The 22,767-nt window shown below is 43.1% G+C and overlaps 1 protein-coding gene across 4 annotated transcripts in view; it reads left to right on the top strand.

Annotated features, from left to right (window-relative positions):
- CUNH1orf21 (chromosome unknown C1orf21 homolog) overlaps positions 1–22,767 on the top strand; it is a 207,551-nt gene that overhangs the window by 111,247 nt on the left and 73,537 nt on the right. For all 4 annotated transcript variants that reach the window (XM_052737174.1, XM_052737175.1, XM_052737177.1 and 1 more), the window contains one exon: positions 5,478–5,572. In XM_052737174.1, coding sequence (XP_052593134.1) covers positions 5,478–5,572 — 95 coding nt within the window. The remainder of the gene's footprint in view (positions 1–5,477; positions 5,573–22,767) is intronic.

The following is a 22,767-nucleotide window of genomic DNA, read 5'->3' as shown; positions in this document are numbered from 1 at the left end:
TGCAAAGCTTATCACAGAATGTAGTCTGTATTGATAGGCGTTTTCCAGATGAGGGATGATTCAAAGTGAACTTAGATATGCCGACATGATCAAAACCTTCACTGTTTTGTGCACTTTATACCTCTGCGGTTAAACGTCTGTCAGTCCAACGAATGTCACCCACTGGCTATTGCTACAAAAAGGGGACATAATGTTACATTTTAGAGACTAGGATGGTAAGAGAGAGAAGTTTAAAACCATGATGATGTAGGAGTTGTGTATAGAAGTTAGAATGTCTGGGTTCCCAGCTCTACTGTTTCTAAGGTGTGTACATAATAAAAGGGAGAGGGAATGGGAGATGAAGAGGAGGAAGGAGAGAAGGGAGGGAGAGGGGATGGTGTATCTGATTTAAAAAAAAATTCAAATTTAATTAAAGCAGTGACCCAGGGTTCAAGTAGGACTGGTATGTTGTTGACTTCCTCCGCTCCTGTTCTTAGCACACATCCAGCCTCAGTTTCTCTCTTTGTGGTTCATACTTTTGAACACACCAAGTAAATAAGAAAAATAACCCCTTGATTGTGTAGGAGGGAGAGTTTGAGAAATGGCCTTGGAGACGTGCCTTAGTGGAATGCTGCCGTGGGCGGGGCGGGGTAGGACATAGAGCAGGGGAGGCTTGTGGAGTGGCAGAGTGGAGGGAGGCAGTTGAAGAAGAGGCTCTTTGACATCAAACATACTTTTTGTCCGCTTAGACTATTGGCCCAGCTCCAGCCTTCTGCCCAGGAACAGGAGAGGAAATGCTTCATGTCTCCTCCAACCAACATCACAAGGCTGCCTCCTCCTGAGACCTACCATGAGGCTTTCTGAGCTCTTCATGGCCTGGCTCAGCTCCATTAAATTAAAGGGGCTTCTAGGGAGGAAGCGGAAAAGAAAACCATCTCTTCTGTATTTTCTGTGCAGACATGTGCTTTTAAGGACAGATCATTCGTGTGTGTGTGTGTGTGTGTGTGTGTGTGTGTGTGTGTGTGTGTGTGTGAGAGAGAGAGAGAGAGAGAGAGAGAGAGAGAGAGAGAGAGGAGAGATTGTTGTTTACTTTGAGTTCTCATTATTAGAAAAGGTTGACAGTCATTAGTGAGATAAGGAAGAATCAATTTTTTTTTAAGATTTACTTATTTTTACTTTTGTGTACATGTGATTGTATATAGTGAACCTTGGCAGTGAGATGCTGTCAGACTCTGTGAGGTGAGGGGTTAGGGTTAGGGTTAGGAGAGATCAGAGGACCCAAGTTCCATTTCCAGCACCCGCGTAGTGGCTCACAGCTCTCTGTGACTCCATTCCCAGGGCATCTGACACCCTCTTCTGCCTAAAGGCCGCTCATCATATTATTAATGTGATGCACAGACATACATGCAGACAAAATACCCATTCATATAAAGTGAAAATAAACATCTCCCCCCAAAACTAACACCCTGACGTTAATCAACTAGAAGGAGATGGGTGCTTTTTTTTTAATTCCAGGATTATTAAAAGTCAGAATTTTCACAAGCTTAGTAGATGGAGAAGGAATGTCTGAAGATCTCTGGGAAGGGCATTCCAGCTAAGAAGGACTGGAAATCTGAGCCTACTTGGACATTCCTTTTCTTCTTTTCATCAATGGCTGCTACCCAGCAAGCCCCACCTCCTCTGCTGTTACCTTGAATTAGAGGCTAAAAATCCCATCCCCGATCTGTTTTGACTGAAGCCTGAAACTGTTTACAGAGGCGCAGTCGGCCTGTGTTCCTGACTTGCATTTTAATAAACCACCTGACAAGACAACAGGATGAAAGTCAAGACTGCTGGTGTGGGGAGGAAGACAGCCTTGCTTCTGCTCTTCCGCGAGCCGCCACACCATACCCACCGATGCCAGGACTCTGGCTTGTAGTGGTGGTTGCCCCCCAGTGTGGGCTCCGGTAAAAGGAGGCTAAGGTCGTAAATTTATTCCCCTGTGCCTCTGACGAAAGGAAATCTAGATTTCAGTAGTGATTCTCTCACTGCCGCTATAACCCAAAATGCTGGGTTCCCCCCCCTGAGGCCTGAAGACTTTCCCTGCAGGCCGCATCTCTATGGAAAGGCATGACCTCTTCATTGATGGGCTGTCTGTCTCCAGACGGACATCTTCCTTTCAGGCACCAGCCTTCAGAAATCTGTATTTCTTTTATTTTTTGTATTTTCTTTTATTAAGTATTGTTTTTAAGAAATCGTTGCTGCTGGGAGGGTCTTACTGACTGAGGCCAGGGTGGGTTTTGCATCCTGGGTTGTATAAGTGGTGATGACTGGCCAAGCTTGTAGCCTTGGGTGGTGGTTTTCTCATTCTTCATACTTGGTCACATTGTATTGTCCTGACCTTACCCTGGCTGCTAATGACACCATCAAACCTCTCTGCTGTCTAAATTGGTCAGAGTTCTGTCTTCATGAAAAAAAAAAAAAAAAAGCCCATGTTTGAAGTAATGCTATTTTGAAAGTCACGATACCAGGAGCTTTTCCATTCATTGGAGAAAAATATTCATAGTTTGTCCATTACTTTCAATTCAGTTGTGATCCCTGGAGGGCTGAGAAATAGAGAGTGAATGTTTACTTCTCCACGCTGCTCAGCGTGTGATTACACTGTTGTGTGGTAGGTCAGATGGGAGAGGGAAGTGGGTCAGGGAAGAGGGGGTGGCCCTTTCTTGGGGACACCTGTGCTTTGTGGTGTGCAGAGGACTGCCCGCTCGCTCTTCCAGAAGTCTCTGTTCATGTCCTATAATGAGGTGTGATTACATGAGGTTTGGAGTCCTTGGGTAGAACGTTATAGAATCTACCAGATGTGATGTTACATTTAATAATCGAAGGCTCAACTAAGTGTGCATTTGCTCAGTTAAACCATAGCAATTGTGTCATTGTGCCGGGATTTAGGACCATTGATGCCTCAAACTCAGGTTGGGATGCCCATTTTTAAATTTTTATGATTTTACCCATATTTTGTTCTCTTTCTAATGATGCCGGGGGCATAATTATACCTGTTCTTTTTTAATTAGCAATGGTTTTTGCTATTTATGAGTAAACAATCCTTAATTAAATGTGTTGGTATTATTAACTTCCTTTTTTCATCTGAATACCAAATCAGAGTATGAGATTCTCTTGTTTACTTTTTTATTTTGAGATAGCATTTGCTGTGCTGCCCAGACGGGCCTCAAACTCACAATGTAGCTTAGGCTGTCCCAAATACCAAGACCTTCCCATCTCGGTCTCCTGTGTGCTGGGATTACACACAGATCATCATTATAGGCAGTGAAATACTTTTACTTTGTATTTGTAGATTGAAATCCATCTATTAACTTGATAATTTTAGACTTGGGATTCCTGAAGGGCTTGTTACTGAAATTGTATCTAAATCTCTCAGATTTCTTTGGAAAGAAGTAGAAATGTGGCTGGGGAGACGGCTCAGTTGGTAAAGTGCTTGCCACATAAGCATTAGGACCCAAGTTCAAATCCTCAGCACTGGTGTAAAAAGCCAGGTGGGAGAGTGCACCCCTGTAATCTCAGTGCTGGGGAAGCAGAGATAGGGGTATCCTTGGGACTTGGCTGGTCAGGCAGTCTAACTGAATTATCAAGCCCAGTTTCTGCAAGAAATGAGTGATACGGGAAGACACTAGACATTGGCCTCTGGCTTCCACATGTATGCACAAGAACCCAACACACACACACACACACACACACACACACACACACACACACACACACCACTCATCCACAAGCGTACAATAGAAATGTAAATGGATTTTTCTTTGGGCTGCCAGCTCACAAAAAAACAACATGGAGATTTACTAATTATGAAAGCTCATCCTTAGCTTAGGCTTGTTTCTAAGTAGCTCTTATAACTTAAATTAGCCCATATTTTTTAAATCTACATTCCTCCACATGCTTGTTTGTTAGCTCATCTCCATTTTGCCCATCCTGGTTATTCTGGGTCTGGCTGGAGACTCTGCCTTTCTTCTTCCCAGAGCTCTCCCTGTCCAGAAGTCCTGCCTGTACCTCCTGCCTGGCTATTGGCCAGTTAGCTTTTTATTAAACCAACCACAGTGACAGATCTTCACACAGTGTAAAGGAATATTCCACAACATAGAAATAAAGAAAAATTAATAGAATCAATATCTACCTTGAGTTGCCAATTGGAAAAACACACACACACACACACACACACACACACACACACAAATGGCCTAGTCATAAACATTGGGTCTTTTATACACATTTGCATAATACATTAGCTTCATAAGGAGGAGAGAAACATTTGACCAGCACAACTTCTTGAGTGTTACTGTAGCTAGTTTTTAGAAATATTGTATTAAGAGGTAGGCTACATTCTAACTACATTAGAAAGTTGTAAATACCAAAACACTTTATACAAAAGACATTTTAAGGAATATACTCATTGTACTCAATCATAGGCCATAAGAAAACATGTTACAGCTTCTTAGCTTGAAACACAAACTTTCTTAGTGATAGACAGCTATCTTTCTTAGAGGTGAGTCCATAACATTTTCAAAGCAGTTTGCTGATGAAATTTTCTAATTCCATCATTTCTGTGATCTTTCTACCTCCACAGGTTAGACCAAAGATGAGTCAAAATCACACCTGTTTTTTAACTAGTATACCCAAGTCATTTCCTGTTGACAGGAATCTGGTGAAAACGTCATTCTTGCCATCGCCAAACCTCCGTCCTAGAGGAGAACTTTGGCTGCCCTCTTTCCAAGTTTGTTCCATGAGGGATATTGATACTGAGATCCGTCTTCTCTTCTCTGGCTGTTGACAAGTCTAGGTTCCTTGTACAACCTTCTGTACTGTGCAGCCTCGGGGCCTTACCAGCCCATTGAGAACTAGTGATATTTGCCTTGGGGCCTTACCAGCCCATTGAGAGCTAGATGATATTTGCCTCTGTGCATGTAACTTTACAGAAGTTAAAGTATAGACACTTTAAGTAACTGTCCGAATTTAATGTAAGAGCCCTAAAAGGAAAAAAAATTCAGTTTCCAATTGATTTTATTTGTTCATCCGTACAACTCTGTAGTCATAAACGGCACCAGATTTTTCAAAAGGGGGACAGATTGAATGTGTGAACATAGAGCTGAAAATTGCTGCTATAGGCACTCCGGACGAGTCGTCTCCTGGGGATAGATGAGGACATTCTCCCCAGTCTTCTTAGGCTGAGGTGTTTCCCAGCGTGTCTGGATTCCAGAGCCTTTTAGACAGAAGACCCTGTTTCTGATCCAGTGTTTCCTCACTGTCTAAGGTCTGCAGTGCAGACAAGGCAGAGCACCTGCTAGAAAGAACCCAAGATACGCATGCATGCTTCTTCCAGATTGTCCCAGATGAGCCACATGGAAAGTGAAGGCTACAAGAGAAAGGGTCTAATGTATGGCTTTGCCTTTGCTGACACTTTTCTGCCGTTATGGTAAATTCCTTCCTTTTTTTTTTTTTTTTAGATGAGTATAGAATCAAACCCGTGGAAGAGGTCAAATACATGAAAAATGGGGCAGAAGAGGAACAGAAAATCGCAGCCAGGAACCAAGAAAACCTGGTAAGAACTGAAGTTCTCTGTTAACAATGACTTGTGGGGACTGTTGGAAGAAAACCTGCATTGCACATTGAGCTGAGGCTCACACCCCGGGACAAGATTTCTGGAAAACGCTGTAGCTATTCTTAGCTTACCTGGAAGCTGCGCCATTACCCTGTATCCTGTTTGTCTCAGAATAGGTCCCTTTTTAATCCTGATAAGAAAGGCTCCAGGGAAAACACAGCAGAATTTTCTAAAAGTCAAGTTGGAGGGAGTTAAAAAAAAAGCCTGATGTAGGATTGAGATGTACTGGAGGAGGACCCCCCCCCCCAACTTCCCCCCACCGACACATATTCAGGTCAGGATGAATAGTAGTGTTTCATTATTCGAAACGTGTAATGAGGAGGCTGCCTTTCAAAGGAAAACCTCATACTTCTAAAATAGGTCTCCATCCAGAGAGCCTGTTCTTCACGTTCGTGGTTTTAAAGGTATCGCACATTTGAGTTAATATGAGAATCGTAATAATATGATGTTAAAGAGCTTCTTGCTCTGTTACAAATTACTGTACACATTCTTCCCTGGCAACCCACCGCTATGAAATATTTAGGCAGTTATCATCTTAATTGATTTTTAAGAGGTTAAAATAGTTAAGAATGTACATTTATTCAGTTGCCTTGGTACCAAATGGGCTTTGTTCATATTTTGCATATATTTTATATTTAGATTATTTGCCTCTATGATTGAGCGAATGTATTTTTTAGAATTTTGTGTAACGTTAAGTATTTTTGCTTCACTGACATTTTTTTCTAATACATATTTTGTCCTTTGGTGACTTCCGCTGCAGCAACAGGGACTGACGTGGTACGAGCCACTACCCCACTACCCGTGGCTGTCGTTTCCATCAGACTCCAGGGGGTGTTTAGAGGCTTTGTTTGTTTCCTTCATTCTCTTCTAAACATGTGAACAACAGCCCTAAATAGTAAAATGTCAGCAAGTGAATATTTGACATCTTAAGTAGTGAAAATAAAGGACTGTCCGTGGAAGGACACTTGCCTGGGACAGCCTGGCCTTGGTTTCCCCTGTGTGGTGTGCTGGTCTCTTGGGATCCTGAGGAAGCCAGAGACAGAGTTGCCCTCACTGCTCATCCTGCTGAGGCCAGAACCCTCCCCACCCCACTCCCACCACCAAATCGTTGCAATCTGTTGACTCTTCTGATGTGTTCCTCGTCAACTCATCAGAATTGGCAGTAGTGAGTGACCTGTGCAGACCAGACACACCTTTGAAGAGAGAGAGACTTCTGGTCAGTCTGGCTGATGGGTGTGGCATGTATGCCAACCCCTACTCCTGTATTTGACCAGATGCTCAGGGTCCATACTGCCAATGACAGTTTTCCAGTGTGTAGACATTTGCATGGGAATGGGGAGGAGATAGATGCCTTTGATTCTGAAATGAGCAGGCTGCTTTCCAAAGTGAAAAGTGATTTTCAGTTATCTGTCAGTATGTTATGGCTGTTAGTTTATAAGTCAGTGTCTAATCTTAGTGGTGCATGCTACCCAGTAGTTGCTCAATAAATGCTTTCGCTCTCCAGTCTTGAGCCTTTTGGCCACAGTTTCCATGGCTGAGGAGTCGTGTCCATGCGTCACTGATGTCCTCTAAATTCACAGACAGAAATATATTCTGGTTTCTGTCATTCTTTTGCGTCTACATATTCCACTCTGCTTCTCATTATTTAAGGTCTTTGTAAAGGGAACCTTTCTTAATGAAGGCAAAGATAACAGAATCTGTAAAGAGAGAACTTTCTTTCCTGACAGCAAAGTCAGGTACTTTTGTGAAACAGAACAGCTGCAAGACATAGATGGGTAATAGAGACGTAAGAGCCTGGGAGAAAACATCTGTGATAATGAACAGTGAGGCTCACATCTGAGATACATAAAATAGACCTCTAGATAAGAAAGAAAGGGGTGATCTGTTAGAAAAATAGAGAAATGAATAGACCAAGCAGTTCATTGTAAGCTATCTAAGGCCGTCGGCATACAAAAAGTTGTACTCCATCACTCGGGCTGTGCGCATTCTCTCGGAGACACCAGTTCTCTCTCTGTCTCTGAAGAATGCTGTCCTCCACTCCCGCCACGGCATGCTTGCCTGGGTTTCTGGTGGGCTGCTCTCTAAAAACACTTGTGCTTTTTGTTCATCTGATTTTGTATTTTCCCAGAGCCAGAGGTGTGCCGGTTCTCAAACCGGTTTGTGCTGGTCGAATGTCATTGTAATTATGTAATTTAGTTAAATAATATGCAAGCCAGTGAAACACCCGGCGTGGAGAGAGCTGTTACAGTGAAATTTAAATGGAGTGCTTTGAAACGTCTTGATGAAGGCAGGTTATTAAAAGCTTGCTGTTTAATTGAATTCTGCATTCAGACTCCTTTACAAGGTCTTTACTTTCTCGCTTCACTTAAGAAACCAAGCAGGAGTCACAGCTGTCTTTGAGGACATGGTCAGTGAAGGAGGTGCAGAGGTAGTCCTCTCTCGCTGATCCTCACAGAAAGGAGAAGCCATGTTCTTGTGACAAAGGATGGTAATCTTGATATTTTAAAATAAAATATGTTTAGTGTACATACACATTTTATATGCCCCTACTTTGATTTAATGACTTTAATTGCCAGTTGGAATGGTGTCACCTAATACGACTTAACTGTAATTAGGAAAATACAAATTAAAAGGTGGTCCCATTTTTTTTCACTCATTAGATTGGGGAAAAGTTGAAGTTGGATAATAGACTTTGGCAGGGTTGTAGGAAAATATGTGTTCGCATACCAATAGTAAACTCCTCTCTCCGAGGACAGCGTCGTGGTTGGTGTCTGTGAACGTCGAAGCATGCATATCCATGGCTCAGCACTTCCACGGCTGGTATCCAGTGAGCAGTTGCCTGAGTGCATGTGGAAGCTTGCACAAGACATTCACCACTAGTGCTGTTTATATTGGTTTAAAAAAAAAATTGAACGAAAAATTATCTTCCTGTCAGTAAGAGACCAGTAGTTACATCCCACTAAGCAACAATTAAAAAGAATGAGTTGGAACTGTTATGGGAGAAACCATGCCAATTTCAGCCCTGATATATGTACTGTGATGCCATTTAAGATATTTTTAAAATGAACCCAAAACAAGAAAGCCCTGTGTTTTCCCACAAATATCCATGTATATGCAAAAACTTAGAGATATTTCAGAAAGCTGTGATAGATGTGTTCCAGACTAGCAGCACACAAAGTTCAGCTAACTGATTGGCAAAATGGGCATGATCGTGGCACTCACTTTAGTGAGAAGTTGTGCCAATTACATAAGATTAGCACAGTTCCTGGCAAAGACCATGCCATATTGGCTATTGTTATTTAACTTTTGTTAATGGAGTTGTGTTGCTTAGGAGCAGATGAGAAAGAATTAATTATTTGTTCAAGGGAGATTTTTAGTATTTAAACTTTGATTGAAAATGCATTTATTCTAAGGGGGTAAAATAACAAGTTCCTAGTTTTGACTACTTCAGAATCTTAAGTAGGATCATGACATTTTCTTGTTGTCTTGGGTAGATAGAGTCCGTGTGAGGGAGGGCTGGAAGTCAGCCAGAGGGAAACACGAGAATCATCAAGTCTTATGCTATGGAGGTTCATAATTTTGCACGTAAATAATTTAAACGGGTATTACTCTAGACTTGGCAGTATCCAGACCTTCCCTCTGCTAGTGTCTTAACAAAGAACATTCCATGTGTAGTTTGGAAGCCCTCCTCACTGTTTAATAAAACATTGTCTGGTTTGCTTTAGTTAACACTTACTATTCTGAGGACATCCTCCCCCAAGAGATGTGAAATCATTTCATGCCAATTTGTTTACTTTGTTTGTTTAGGGTATGTGCTTCCTAGATTTACATGTGTTGCATTTATTTTTATTCACTCTATGAAGATATCTTGGTATAAATGAGAAGATCCTTTTCTCTCAAATGATACACAACACGAGTTTTTGATTTCTGTCTTGTCCTTGGCATTGAAGGATGATTTAAAACACCTCTCTATGGTGCTAGAGAGAGGACTCGGTGCTTGGTTAAGAGAGTTTACTCTTGGGTTTACTTAGGGTCCTCTCCAGCAACAGTGTCAGGTAGCTCACAACCAGCTGTTAACTACAGCTCCAAAGAACTCCACGCCCTCTTCTGGCTGCCTCAGGAAAGTGCACTCATGTGCACATACCCACACACAGACATGTATCTGTGCACATAATTAAAGATAAAAAAGCAAATTTATAAAAAAAAACCAAAAACAAAAACACCCGTATCTAAATCACTAGTTCCTAAGCACAGCCAAGGAACAGAATTTTTTAAATGAAATGTTCTGATGTGCTTCATCAGGGAAATGGAAGTGGAATTTAGTTTTATGAGTGACCCCACACACACACACACATACACCCCTCTTAAGTCTGTGAGTTTCCAAGCATATCCCCAGTGCACTAAATTTCCCAACAATATCAGGGCATTGGATTGCAGAGAAGGCTTGACATTAGGAAATACCTGTGATGAGACACAGTGTACAGAGTACTAGAAGTACGTGAAAGTGTTAGGAGCGGTGACATCATCCAGCTGCTAAGTAAGGAAGTGCCCCTAGCAAGAGGGCTCCTTTTCTGCAAAGAATGGAAGTGAGGAACAGCTGGGAACATGAACCAGAGAATGTCTGTGATTCCACTGAGTGATTTAGGTCAACAGGAAAGTCAAGTGCTCCAGACCAGTTACCAAATCACTCTAATTATCAGTATCTACTTTGTAAGAAATAAAGGGCCTCTGAATGAAGGTTGTAAACTTTCTGGTGCTAACACAATGTTTGTTCTAATCAGATAAGCACCCCCATAGAGATGGTCTCATAATCGGCAATGCAGAAGTCCACGGGGACCGCATTGGTTTAACTTGTAGTACCAATGTGACTTTCAGAGCAGCTAATACAATAGCAAACTGACTTTTCTGCTTAAAGTTTGGCCTGCTGATCTTAGAGATGACTGTTTTCGACCGCTTGTCCTCAAAGGCAATGTTAGATCATTCTTTTTAGAAACCAAATAATGTAAAACGCTCCGACTTTGAATTGTCCCGTGTTCCAACATCGCTAGTACATTTTAGAAGGGGGTACGTGAACTGCCCGTGGCTAAGGTGGTACTGATAGAGAAGTGGGGCACCGTATGGACCACCTCTGCTCCAGCTGCAGCTCGGATTGCCCTCAGGTTGGGGCTTAGGTGAGTTGTTGGGGATAGCTGAGGTCTGAACTTGGAGGGACTTGCTTCCTGGCTTAAGGACCTATAGAGACTGAAAAATTACCACAACGAAGCAAAAGAAGACATGCTTGGTAGCTTATTTCCATGAGGAAATGAGTTACCTGTCTTGATGTAACCAACTACCCAAGAGAAGGCCACATAAGGGAAGGAGAGTTCATTCTGGTTCACAGTTTGCGGGGATCGTGTCCATCACGGAGAGGAAGAAAGACACTGGGCAGTTCCAGGGTGACAGGAGTGCCCCACTGAGACTCCTGCACACTTGGTACAACAGGAAGCAGAGATCAGACAGGAAGTGGGCAGGCTATCAAACCTTAGGGCCTGCCCTCCAGTGACCTACTTCCTTCAGCAGTATCTCACCCCCTGAATGTTCCACAACCTTCCGGAGCAGCACCACCAGTTAAGGATTGAAGCGTTCAAACACGTGAACCTGTGGAGGAGATTTCACATTTCAACCACAACAGCAGGATACAGACTTTCCTATAACGTAGTTATTGCTTTGTCATTAGACTTAGTCCAAGGCCATACAGAGTTTAAGTATTCTAAGGATGAGGAATCCTCTTCCTTCTTCGTCATATGGGTTGACATCAGCCTAAAGTTCTTTCAGGTAATTGTCAGCCAGAGGAGAGCAGAATGTGTGAGCAGAGGCTTTGGCAGCCTTCTCTCCCACTCTGTTTTATGGAGAAAGAGTGGCTGGAAGGACAGACCCTCTTCGTCGATCCTGGAAGACTTCCTTTTCCCAGCTGGTATTTTTTGTGTCACGTGAGCCAAGCACATTCAAGCTCTTACAGATGATTCTAGCACTGTGATCATTTGTTTTCCAGTAGAACAGAAGTGGAGTTTAATTTCTAAGGAGGAGGGATTTGTTGACTCAGCCTTCTGAGTGTCCTGTGATTAGCAGAAGGCTGGCTCCTGATTTGGGAACAGCATGTTATGAGATTAAAACAGTACTGACAGGTGTTCTGTACCCTACAGACCATCACAGACCATCACTGCCATGCCTAGTTAAACAGTCACCGGGATCCATTGCCATTGTTGGTATTTTATGGCAGAAACAAAGGTAGGTTCTAAGTAAGCATTTTACCCACTACCCTTGAAGAAAGACCTCTTATTGTGGTGTGCTTCCAGGAAACAAAGGGTCAGTTATATACAACACTGCACACACCATACACAGAAATCAATGACTTAAATGGTGCTGGGGAACAGGGGTGCTGGGTATTGGGCCCAGAGCCCCACACATGTAAGACAGGTGCTATACCACTGATCCACACCCCAGTTCCTCAAAAATGTTTCTGAAACAACAGCAAGACCATACCAAAAGGAAAGCGTAGAGGAACGTGACTGAAGTCCTGTTTCAGGGGACTTTTTCTCTCTCCCATCCTGATACATACACTAACAAGGTGAGAGTGAGCATCGTGTTTGGGTCCCAGAACCCTCTTGAATATATCCCATTTCAATGAACTCCGTTCTGACCATCAGTTAGGCACTTGAGGCACACCGAAGGAATAGGAGGTTTGACAAGGTCAAGTGGTACCTCTCAGGAAACTTAAAGGGAGACAGATGTGCACAGTGCAAAGAGAAGTGATGAAGCCTCTTAGTGAGACCTTGAGAAGACTGGGGAGAACTAGGGTGAAGCGGTGGGCCCTCGCTGGGGATCTTAGGAAGAGTCACAGTGGGCCAGCGTTGTAGCAAGGCCTGAGTGAGGCCAGCTTGTCACTAGCAAAGGAGACTGGAAAGATTTTCAGCAGAAGGGAACGTGTGAGACAATTGTGGGAGCGTGGCAGGAATGATTAGTGCCTTGGGAGGCTGATGGGGTACATTAGGACGTTTTTCCGTGACGAGTTGACATAGCAACTAGTTTTATGTTTTAGCTTTTATCTTTTTCCCATGGTGACACATTAGTTCCTGGTTTACTAGGAGTCACCTTGTGTAGTCTCCCACAGCATTTGTATCTACAGACTAAACAAGGCAGACCCCACTGGTCGAAGTTAATGATGGAGGGTGTTGGTGACTTCCTGTTCCCAGCATTGTTAGCAGTGTGATCACTTTTCAAGATGCTTTCCTTGAATGGTCTTAGACAAGTCTGCTCTCGGTCTCCTTCTACGCAGTAGTGGACAGCCTCTGGACTAGCCCCGGAAATGATAGAGTGCACACAAGCAATGCTTAGATTTAGATTTCTGGTCTCTTTTCCAACTGTAACCCCAATGTTTTAAGTAGAAGTCGACAGGCGCCATCTTCAAGGCAAAATTCTGCCCGTGTCACTTTGGGTATCTTTTCATCTCTAACACATGGACATTGTGCGTGCAAGTGGCTGAGTTACACCAGTGCATTCTGGGAAATGAGTGACAGCTGAGATGGCCGCCATCGTTAGAGCGTGTCAAGCCATAGTATAGTGGTGTGCCTGTTCTGTGGGCTCTTCAGATTTCTCTCCTATAACCTATGAGAGGCTAAAAATAAAACCAGAGTGTATAAGTTTCATTCGTCTGTTGATGAACTCAGTGAGCTGGCCTCACCTCAGTTTAATAATGTATGCCATGGAAGGGAGAGTATCCAAAGAAGCCATGATGTTTCCCAAAGCTGGGCTCTGGTCAGCATCTCTCCTTCATTTGTGAGAAGATGATATCCAGAATTTGCAGAGACGAAGGATTCACTGGCTTCATAGTTTTTATCTTCAAAGGGTTCTTGGTAATCCTGCAAATGTGTGATCTTTCAGAAGAGGGAGGGAGGGAGCAAGGAAGCGAGGGAGTAGAAAGAATAAACGAACAAGGCATAAAATATTCATCCATCTCCTTTAAGAGCGAGGGGGGTGTGTTGCTTAACCTGTCAATATCATAATAGGCATGTGAAAATACTGCTCTAACAGCCTGCCTTACATGCTTAATAGGGCTAATTTGATTTATTTACTCTGTGTTCTGTATGATAGTTGATGCCAGATTTCCTCCTTCTTTGAAAAATAAAACAATTGATAGTGACAACAATATTTTTCCAAACTCAGTCAGTTGTCTTGGTTTTCTGTTTTCTGTCTGAGTGGGCAGTTACCTAACAGATTTTAATTCGTGGACACACTTCCCATAACGCAGTAATTTAAGGGCTTGGTTAATCCCAGATAAATACTTCTTTGGTGGATCTTTATGGTTAAGGGAACTTAACCAGACATGAGATGGTATTCTGCGGAAGGGAACTGGCATATGAAGAAAGGATTAGTCCCAGAAATGAAGCAGAAGGCTCACTATGAGAACAGAGACACCACAAGACTGACATGATTCTGGGTCTCCCAAATGCTGCCCAGGGGCTCCGTATTCCTCTGGAGTCTGCAGCATGCTAACATGCAAAGGACAGCAGGAGACAGCAGCTGGAGACCAGAAGGGGAAAGCGTGCTCCGGTCAGTGCCCTGCCATGGCACCTTAACCCCCATAATGCTTCAGTTCCTTATCCAGGATCCTTGTTGGCCAGCCAGGGAGAGGGGCTGAGCCAACATGTAGCAAGTGCCACGTGTTCACTCCTGGTGTTTAGCTGTGCTTCCAAAATTAACTTTTCCTTCTTCATAAATGTACTACTTACTTGAATTACTTTAAAACACACTTGGCAAAAGAAAGAAGTGAATAAAAATAAATAAAATCATTTACAAGTCCCACGAGAACCATTTATGTTTTTATACCTCATAGGCACAGAAATGTAACATTCCCAAGCAAAAAATAGACTTTACAAGGCTAAATATAGTCTAACCATATGTCCAGCAATCATGCTTCTAGGTTCTTTTCCGAACTGATTGAAAAACCTGTGACCATACAGAAACCATGTGACTCCTGATAGCAGTTCCATTCATAATCATCCAAAACTGGAAGAAGCCAAGATGTCCTTGGTAGATGAATGGACAAACTATGGCATATCCGTACAGTAGAATATTACTCAGTGATGAAAATGAATGAGCTGCCAGGCAACAGGAAATTTTAATGAATCGTAAATTCATATTCATATTGCTAACTCTTTAAATTAGCTGGGCTTTTACTTGGGATCATTAGTGATTTGAATTCTCTCTTGCTGTCTTGGGTAGAACTTGACATGGAATATAAAAATAAATCCAGCTATTACTATTCTAAAGCTCACCATGGACAGACTTACATTGGGACTGTTGCTTTAGAAAATAAGAATTGTGGGGCTGGAAAGACGGCTTAGGGGTTAAGAGCACTGGCTACTCTTAAAGAGGACCTGGGTTCGATCCCAGCACAGCCATCTGCAACTCCAGTTCCAGGGTATCTGACACCCTCTTCTGGCTTCCACAGACACTGCACACACATAGTGCATAGATATACAAGCAAGCAAAACACCCATAAAATAAAACAATAAAAGTTTAAATTTTTTTTTTGTTTTTGTTTTTTCGAGACAGGGTTTCTCTGTGTAGCTTTGCGCCTTTCCTGGAACTCACTTGGTAGCCCAGGCTGGCCTCGAACTCACAGAGATCCGCCTGGCTCTGCCTCCCGAGTGCTGGGATTTAAGGCGTGCGCCACCACCGCCCGGCTTAAAAAATATTTAAGAAAAAAGAAAGAAAATCAGAATTGTTTGCTGTTCTGAGATAAACTAACTCCCAGTGTATTTAATCATTTTGTAAGCCCTACTCTTGTTTCTGGATTAAAAATAAAGGCAAACACTTTGCAAGATCCTACCTCTCTTCGTTGATAAGTAGCCCAAACAGTAAGTAAAATGCTTACATGGGGACATTTTTGTAGTCCCCCGAATTTTTAAGAAGTTAATTCTCAATAAGAGAGTGTGAGGCCTACAGCTTAGCCACCACTTGAAGTACATATGGTATTTTAGTGTGTGCACCCTGTCCCCAAGATAAAGTTCTAGTTGCTTCAGAAAAGTACAGTTGTTTCAGCCTGGAAGGCTTCGCCATTGGCATCCTTCTGATGAACTGTTATGATATAGCAGGACCTCTGCACTGTTTCCTGCCCTCCTTATGTTTGGAAGCTTCTGCAGATTGCTTGACACACGATTCTGCTGAGATCCCAAGGGCACCTGCTTAGGATGGGTATGGGCTGTGCTTGACTAGATGACCAAGATGGCAGTCTATAGAGGCTGTGAGCTCAGGTGGACGACCAAAGTGTCCACACGGGACTTCTCTACATGTTACAGGATTCTTGCAGCTGGTAGGCTAGTGATACTCACATGTATCTCCTGATAATTGGCTTTGTACAGGCAGTGGTGACGCTTCCTGTAATTGTCACAGAGCCTACCCAGATGTAAAGAAGTAGAAAATAGACCCCACCTCTTCATGGCAAAGGAACCCAGGGGATGGGGGAGAATGCCCCAGCCACCTTTGGGAACTATAATCACAACTCGCTCAGGTTTCTGGGTAGTTAAGGAGTGCTCTATGGGGAAAACATTGCAGGAAACCTCACTGACTGTAGACATCTGGATGGAGCCCTTCGATCTAATTCCTGTTCAAAAACAAAAGCTGACCAAGAAAAACAACCTTGAGCTTCTGTCCCGAAGGAAATACTCTTGTAAGCATTGGGTACCACAGGCACACTATCTACCCCTTAGGTACTCACAGGCACACTATCTACCCCTTAGGTACCCACAGCACACTATCTACCCCTTAGGTACCCACAGCACACTATCTACCCCTTAGGTACTCACAGGCACACTATCTACCCCTTAGGTACCCACAGCACACTATCTACCCCTTAGGTACCCACAGGCACACTATCTACCCCTTAGGTACCCACAGGCATACTATCTACCCATTAGGTACCCACAGCACACTATCTACCCTTTAGGTACCCACAGGCATACTATCTACCCCTTAGGTACTCACAGGCACACTATCTACCCCTTAGGTACCCACAGCACACTATCTACCCCAGGGGACAAGTCCTGTTGTCCATCAAGTCAGACACAGTGATCCTGAGAAAAACATTAACCTTGCTTCTAACTCCGCAAACTCCAACCCTTGCCGCTCTACCTATAACAGGAATGATTATCACAGGTCTGGGTTATTTTGAGGAATAAGCTCCATGTTCTTTGTAAACACCTAGTCAACAACGCAGTAAGTTTTTGTTTTGGTTTGGGGTTTTTGTTGTTGTTGTTGTTGTTTTTATTTGGTTTTTGAGACAGGGTTTCTCTGTGTAATAGACAGTCCTGGCTGTCCTGAAACTCGCTTTTTAGACCGGGCTGGCCTCAAACTCAGTGAGATCTGCCTGCCTCTGCCTCCTGAGTGCTGGGGTTAAAGGTGTGCGCCACCACTGCCTGGCCACAGTAAGTTCTTAATAAAAGGTAGTGGTTATTACTCCATCTTTATTTTTTGATTTCCATCGACAGCATATGCCTTCAAAAGTTTCTAGAAAAATTCCAGGCATTTATATGCTTGTGACTCACAGTTTTACAGTTTTGTTGAACATAGCCCGTAGACTCTTAAAACTAAGGTTTCTAATTCCAATTTTAGTCTGTTAACATAGATACAGTACTGTAACCAGTATTAATAATTGTTTAGTCTTCTAAGAATCCTAATACGGTGGTCATTGTTGAGTTGTTGGGTTTAAAGTGGAAGACTGCACATCTTAACCCCCAACCTTCAAGTGTAGATTAGCCCATGTTGCATCTGAAATTGGAGAAAGAACAGATTCAGAGAGTTTGTAGTGAACGATACTGCTTGTTTTACTAGAATGTGCCATCACGCATTAATGAGGAAAAGCTGTGTCTATCTTTAGGCAGTGCTCTTGTCTCAAGAGTCTGCTAATTAGCTAAATGTTTGGCATATCTCTGTCACCCTGGTGGCCCGGATAATTAAAGTCAGCTTTGAACTCAACAGTCTTCCATGTCTTATCTCTGCTTTTGAAGGCATCCTCATCCACTGAGCTGTTTCATGGTAGTGGTTCGCTCCCGAGATGAGCAGAGAGAGTGGGTTCACCAAGTTTATCACACTTTTCACACTTTGAAAGAACCCTTAAGTTACAGATAGCCTTTCACTTTCTCAAAAGTACAATTTCTGTTTTTTTTTTGGGGGGGAGGGGAAATCTCTCCAGGGTTAAAGCTCTTGGTAACGCCTCAGTCTTTGACAAGAAAGAGAAAGATTAAGGGACCAGTGGTTGACCCCATTGTTCAAACTTCATTTTTTTTTTTTTTACACAAAAATTCAAAGAGTTTCATGAAATTGAGAAATCCCACAGTCTGAGACTGATGTGATGTAGCATGTTACCAACGGAGGTATCAGGGGCTGGAGAGATGGCTCAGTGCTGAAGCCGCTTGTTGCTCTTGAGTAGGACCTGGGTTTGGTTTCCAACATCTTCCTGGTTATCACAGCCATCCATAACTTCTATTCCAGGGGATCAATGCCCTCTTCAGACCTCTGCAGGTGTGCTTCTGACCACCAGGCATACTTGTGGTGCACATATACACATGTAGGCAAAACACACACACACACACACACACGCACACACACACACACACACACACACACACACACACTCACTCACACACATACACCACAGTAAATCTAAAACACACAAACAAATGGAACACAGACCCAGAAAAAAAGAAAGCCCCAGCCCCATCCATCTATCCATTCTTTCCCTCGCTCGCAGAGTAAGTATTCATGAATCACAGATTACATCTCAGTTCCTGGCATGGTTTTGGGTGTGATCAGGAATACCCAGAGTCCTCTGTCTGCTCCTGGGAGGCAAACCCATGAGCAACCTGTTTCCATGGGACCTCCTGATGGGTCTAAAGTGTGAGCATATGGCACTGTGTGCACCTGACTCTTAACAGTACATTAAGGAAGCCTTCATGGGAGAGAGACACCCCCTCTCCACTGTTTTCATTGAGCTTGAGTCTCAAGAGTCCTGTGGAAACCACTGTGGAGAGCCACATGCCCCTGTCATTCTATGTATGATGAGTGATGCTGCAGTGTTGGCCTCATTCATGGGAGTCGCCTCTGCGCTGGGTTATTTTGTTTATTCTACAAGTAATCATGTATAGGAATTATGCCTAGAGTAGCCATAAAAGGGTTTGCAAAGTTGTAAGAAATATGACCTCTGTGTGATGCCTGTATCCCAGAAGAAACAGACTGGTAAAGAACCTACTAATGTTAAAGCTCTAACTACAGACTACATGAGCAGCAGGTCATGGGGACAGTCAGTTATGTGTGAGGAGCTGTGGGAAGGCTGCAGGGCAGTGTTGAAAACGTCAGGTGAGGGATAGCAGGAGCAAAGGCCAAGGACTTAAATCATGGTGGCCAATCAGAGCCTCTGGGGCCTGACATGACGGAGTATAAGATTCAGTATCTGAAGGGCTTTGAGCACACCCTGACAAAACTGGACACATTGTCACGTGATGGTGGAATACCTGCCTGTGACTTCAGATACCCAGGTTCAGACCTCTGCACCCCCTTACTCGTGTGTACTTACCTCTCTGAGCCTGAGTTCCTTGAGGACATGATCACAAGGTCTTGCTAACAGGGCTGTTGTGATGGCTCCATGAGAGAGTGCCAGGAAAGCCTGAAGTAGCAGATGGGGAGTGACTGTTACCGTTGCTGTTGCTGACTCTTTGTATCCCATGGCCATTTGGGAGCCTTTGAAAGTCATTGTCTTGCTATAGCTACTCCAGCCTGCCGAACCACTATACATTATCTTCAAGGGTTATTTTGAGGGTTCAGCAAGATCAACCTGTGTGAAGGGTTTCTAACTGCCGGTGTATTAGTCACTTTTCTCATTGGTCAGACTAACCTGGCAAAAGCAGCTTAATTAAGGAAGGGAGGCTTTATTTGGGCTCCTGGTAGAGGGTACTATCTGTCACCACAGGGGAAAGGGTAGTGGAGAGCAGCTGGAGGACCATGAGACACTTGTTCCTGTCACATCTGAAGTCAGGACGGAGGGAGAGATGAACGCCAATGCTCAGCTCGCTCCCTCCTCTTTCTCTGGGGGACCCCAGCCTATGAGATGGTACTGCACATACTAGGGCCGGCTTTCCTCCCTCGGTTAAACCTTTATGAAAGCGTCCCAATAGGCCCAACGGCAAGTGTGTTTCCTTGGTTATTCTCTAAATCCAGTCATGTTAATGAGGAACATTATGCATCACGGCTAGGTGCATGTGACGTGCTGGGTACATGTGTGTACATATATTTAATGAAGTATGTGAAGGAATAGAAAACGTTTCTTTACTTGGCAATGAATTGGGTAAATTCAGAGAAGCAGAGCTTCTTGCCTGAGGTGGTTCATTTAATAAAATGTAAATGAGTATTCAGTAGATGTCCGACTCCATTTTGGAGGCAACTACATCTTAAAATTTGATTTAAAGAACATCTGTAGTCCTGTCATCATAATACATTTTTCATTCGGGGAGAATGCTGTCAATCTTGATTAGATTCGAGTAATAGCTTTTGTAGATGCACAGTCATGGCTGGCATGAATTTTGCATTTCAGGCTTTTTTTTTTAGCATTATATCATTTTCCATTTTCCTTTCTCATCATCATGTTAAATTTTAATGGGTGTAAAAGTACTTCAAATTGATTTTCCTTCGCTTTTATCCTGAGTATTAGTCTACTTCCTGTTATTCATCATTCGTAGTTCATAGTGTTTCTATAAGCATGTCCCCAGATACAGCCAACCTCTTCTGTTGACTTTTATTTCCTTAGATACGTTTTCAGAAGTGGGATCACTGACTTGATGGTCATGAACAGTTTTATTGTTTTTGACATTCACTGCCTAGACTCTTCCACTGGTTGGGAGACTGCCCGTTTCAACACTGATGGAAGATGAGTAGTTTATGTTTTAAATAACTTTTACAGATTTCATGATAAATGCAAGTGATACCTCAAGGCCATTTTGCTCTGCATGTTTTGATTACTAACGCTTTGAAATACGTTTTCACCTAATTTAATAACCCCTCTCTTTTCTCCCTGATCTCCTTGTTCTTACTCAGTTACCAAGTGTGGCTTGAGTACCTACTCTTTGCCAGACATAAGTCTTTAGATGCAGAAAGGAGTGAAAGACGTGGGGTTTTATACTTTGCTAGTGATGGTGTGTGAATGCATACACAGTTTTAGCTTCCCAAGAAGTGTCCACGTGTGGTCTGAATAAGACACCAGAGGCAGGAATAACAGGTGCTTATCGAATAAAACAGCTGCTGAACCATCTCCAAAGATGTTATTGAGGTATGCATATGCATGCATAGATGTATGTGTGAGTGTTTTTAATAGCTGTGAATTTATAGTAATTACTCATTATCATGGTATGGTATGGCAAGAAGAATGCTTGTCATAAGATAAGAGCACCTCCCAGGAAAGAGATGGAAGGACCTAGCCCAGCAAAAGGGAATGAAAAGAACAAGTCAGTCATGGAGGAGCGGAGCGTTGGAAGACACAGCATGAAGGAGGTTACAGAAAGAGTTAGCCTCTCAGGTGCCTGGGGAGGCATTTGCTCAGTTGGGCTCCCTCCTGGAGGTCCTCAGTAAAGTTGGCTGAAGCAGTCCCTGGGTCTTGTCAAAACTAAAGCCAACCCCATGCTCTTGTGTTTCTAGTGCAGAAGGGCAGCATGGCAGAGCAGTGGTCTGTGTGTCAGAGCCAAATAGACACTCTTCACATCGGGCTCTGCAGCCTGCTAGTTCGGTGACTCTGTGCAATGCTAATGCCATCTTAAGAGTTACAGTTTCTGTACCTTCACCTTCGTATTTTGTGGAGCTGTTAGAATGGAATGGTCAGATACAAGATGCTTAATGCAATGCCTAGCACATGTGGATCCTTTGTATATAGCAGCTGCTGTGATGGTTACTATTCCTTGTATAGGGGATATACATTCAGTGTAGATTGCCCAGAGGTAGAGCATTTTTTTTCTAACATGAATGAGGCCCTGAGTTCCATCCCTAGCAACTTTATAAGTAAAAGAATTTATATGTTCATAGATATAATAGTGATTTTTTTTTTTTTTTTTTTTTTTTTTTTTGGTTTTTTGAGACAGGGTTTCTCTGTGTAGCTTTGTGCCTTTCCTGGAACTCACTTGGTAGCCCAGACTGGCCTCGAACTTACAGAGATCCGCCTGCCTCTGCCTCCCGAGTGCTGGGATTAAAGGTGTGCGCCACCACCGCCCGGCCGTGATTTTTTTTAAAAGATGTATTATATACATACCCTTTTCTTCTGGTCACAGCTAGTCATAGAGACAGGGAAGCGAAGCAGTTAAGGACCTAACTACTTAACTATGGGTCTTTGGTGATTAACTTGATCACCCTAGATCTCAGTTTCCACATCTGGGAAATGGAGACAATAATTAACACCCAGCACATAGATTCCTTTTGAAGTTTAAAACAGGAATGGTACGGACCTCATAATAAGTGCCGAATCATTGGTAGCATTGGCGACTGGAGACGGCTTTGACAAGGATGAAGAAGATGATGGTCTTTATAATGATGGTGTTGACCGTAGTAACTGCCTCTGGATAAAGTCGTTTCATTCCCCTTTCAGCATAAACTAATTCTATGGCTTCTGACATTTCAATCCCTCCGTTACCCATTACTTCATTACTTTGTCCTTAGGGGTCTTAAATTCTCTTTCTTTTTCGGGGTTCACTTGTATTTAATCTTCTGCTCCTTTTGTCCCAGTCAGGCTATTTGATCCATCATGGTCAATGCTAAATAACTTTTTTTTTTTTAAATACAGGGTCTCCCCATACAGCCTGACCTGATCTCAGACTCACACAGTAGCCTAAGCTGACCTTGAACTTTGGACACTCCTGCTTCTGCTTCCCGAGTGCTAGGATTACAGTCAAATGCCACCATACCTACCCATATGTCCTTTGTAATAGTTACTGCCTTCTCTTAAATCAGAGATCGTATCACTTGTCATACTTACGTGTTCCTCAGGCAGGAGTGATTCTGTGGTCACCCAGCCCTGTCACAATCAGCATCTCCCCACAAGGATATTCCTCTCTCCTTCCGTC

The sequence above is a fragment of the Peromyscus californicus genome, unplaced genomic scaffold, assembly GCF_007827085.1.
Source record: "Peromyscus californicus insignis strain IS unplaced genomic scaffold, ASM782708v3 Scaffold_14__1_contigs__length_90479793_seg_2, whole genome shotgun sequence".
Lineage (NCBI taxonomy): Eukaryota > Metazoa > Chordata > Mammalia > Rodentia > Cricetidae > Peromyscus > Peromyscus californicus.
Note: the sequence above shows the minus strand (reverse complement) of the source record. Positions and strands in the feature narration are given on the sequence as shown.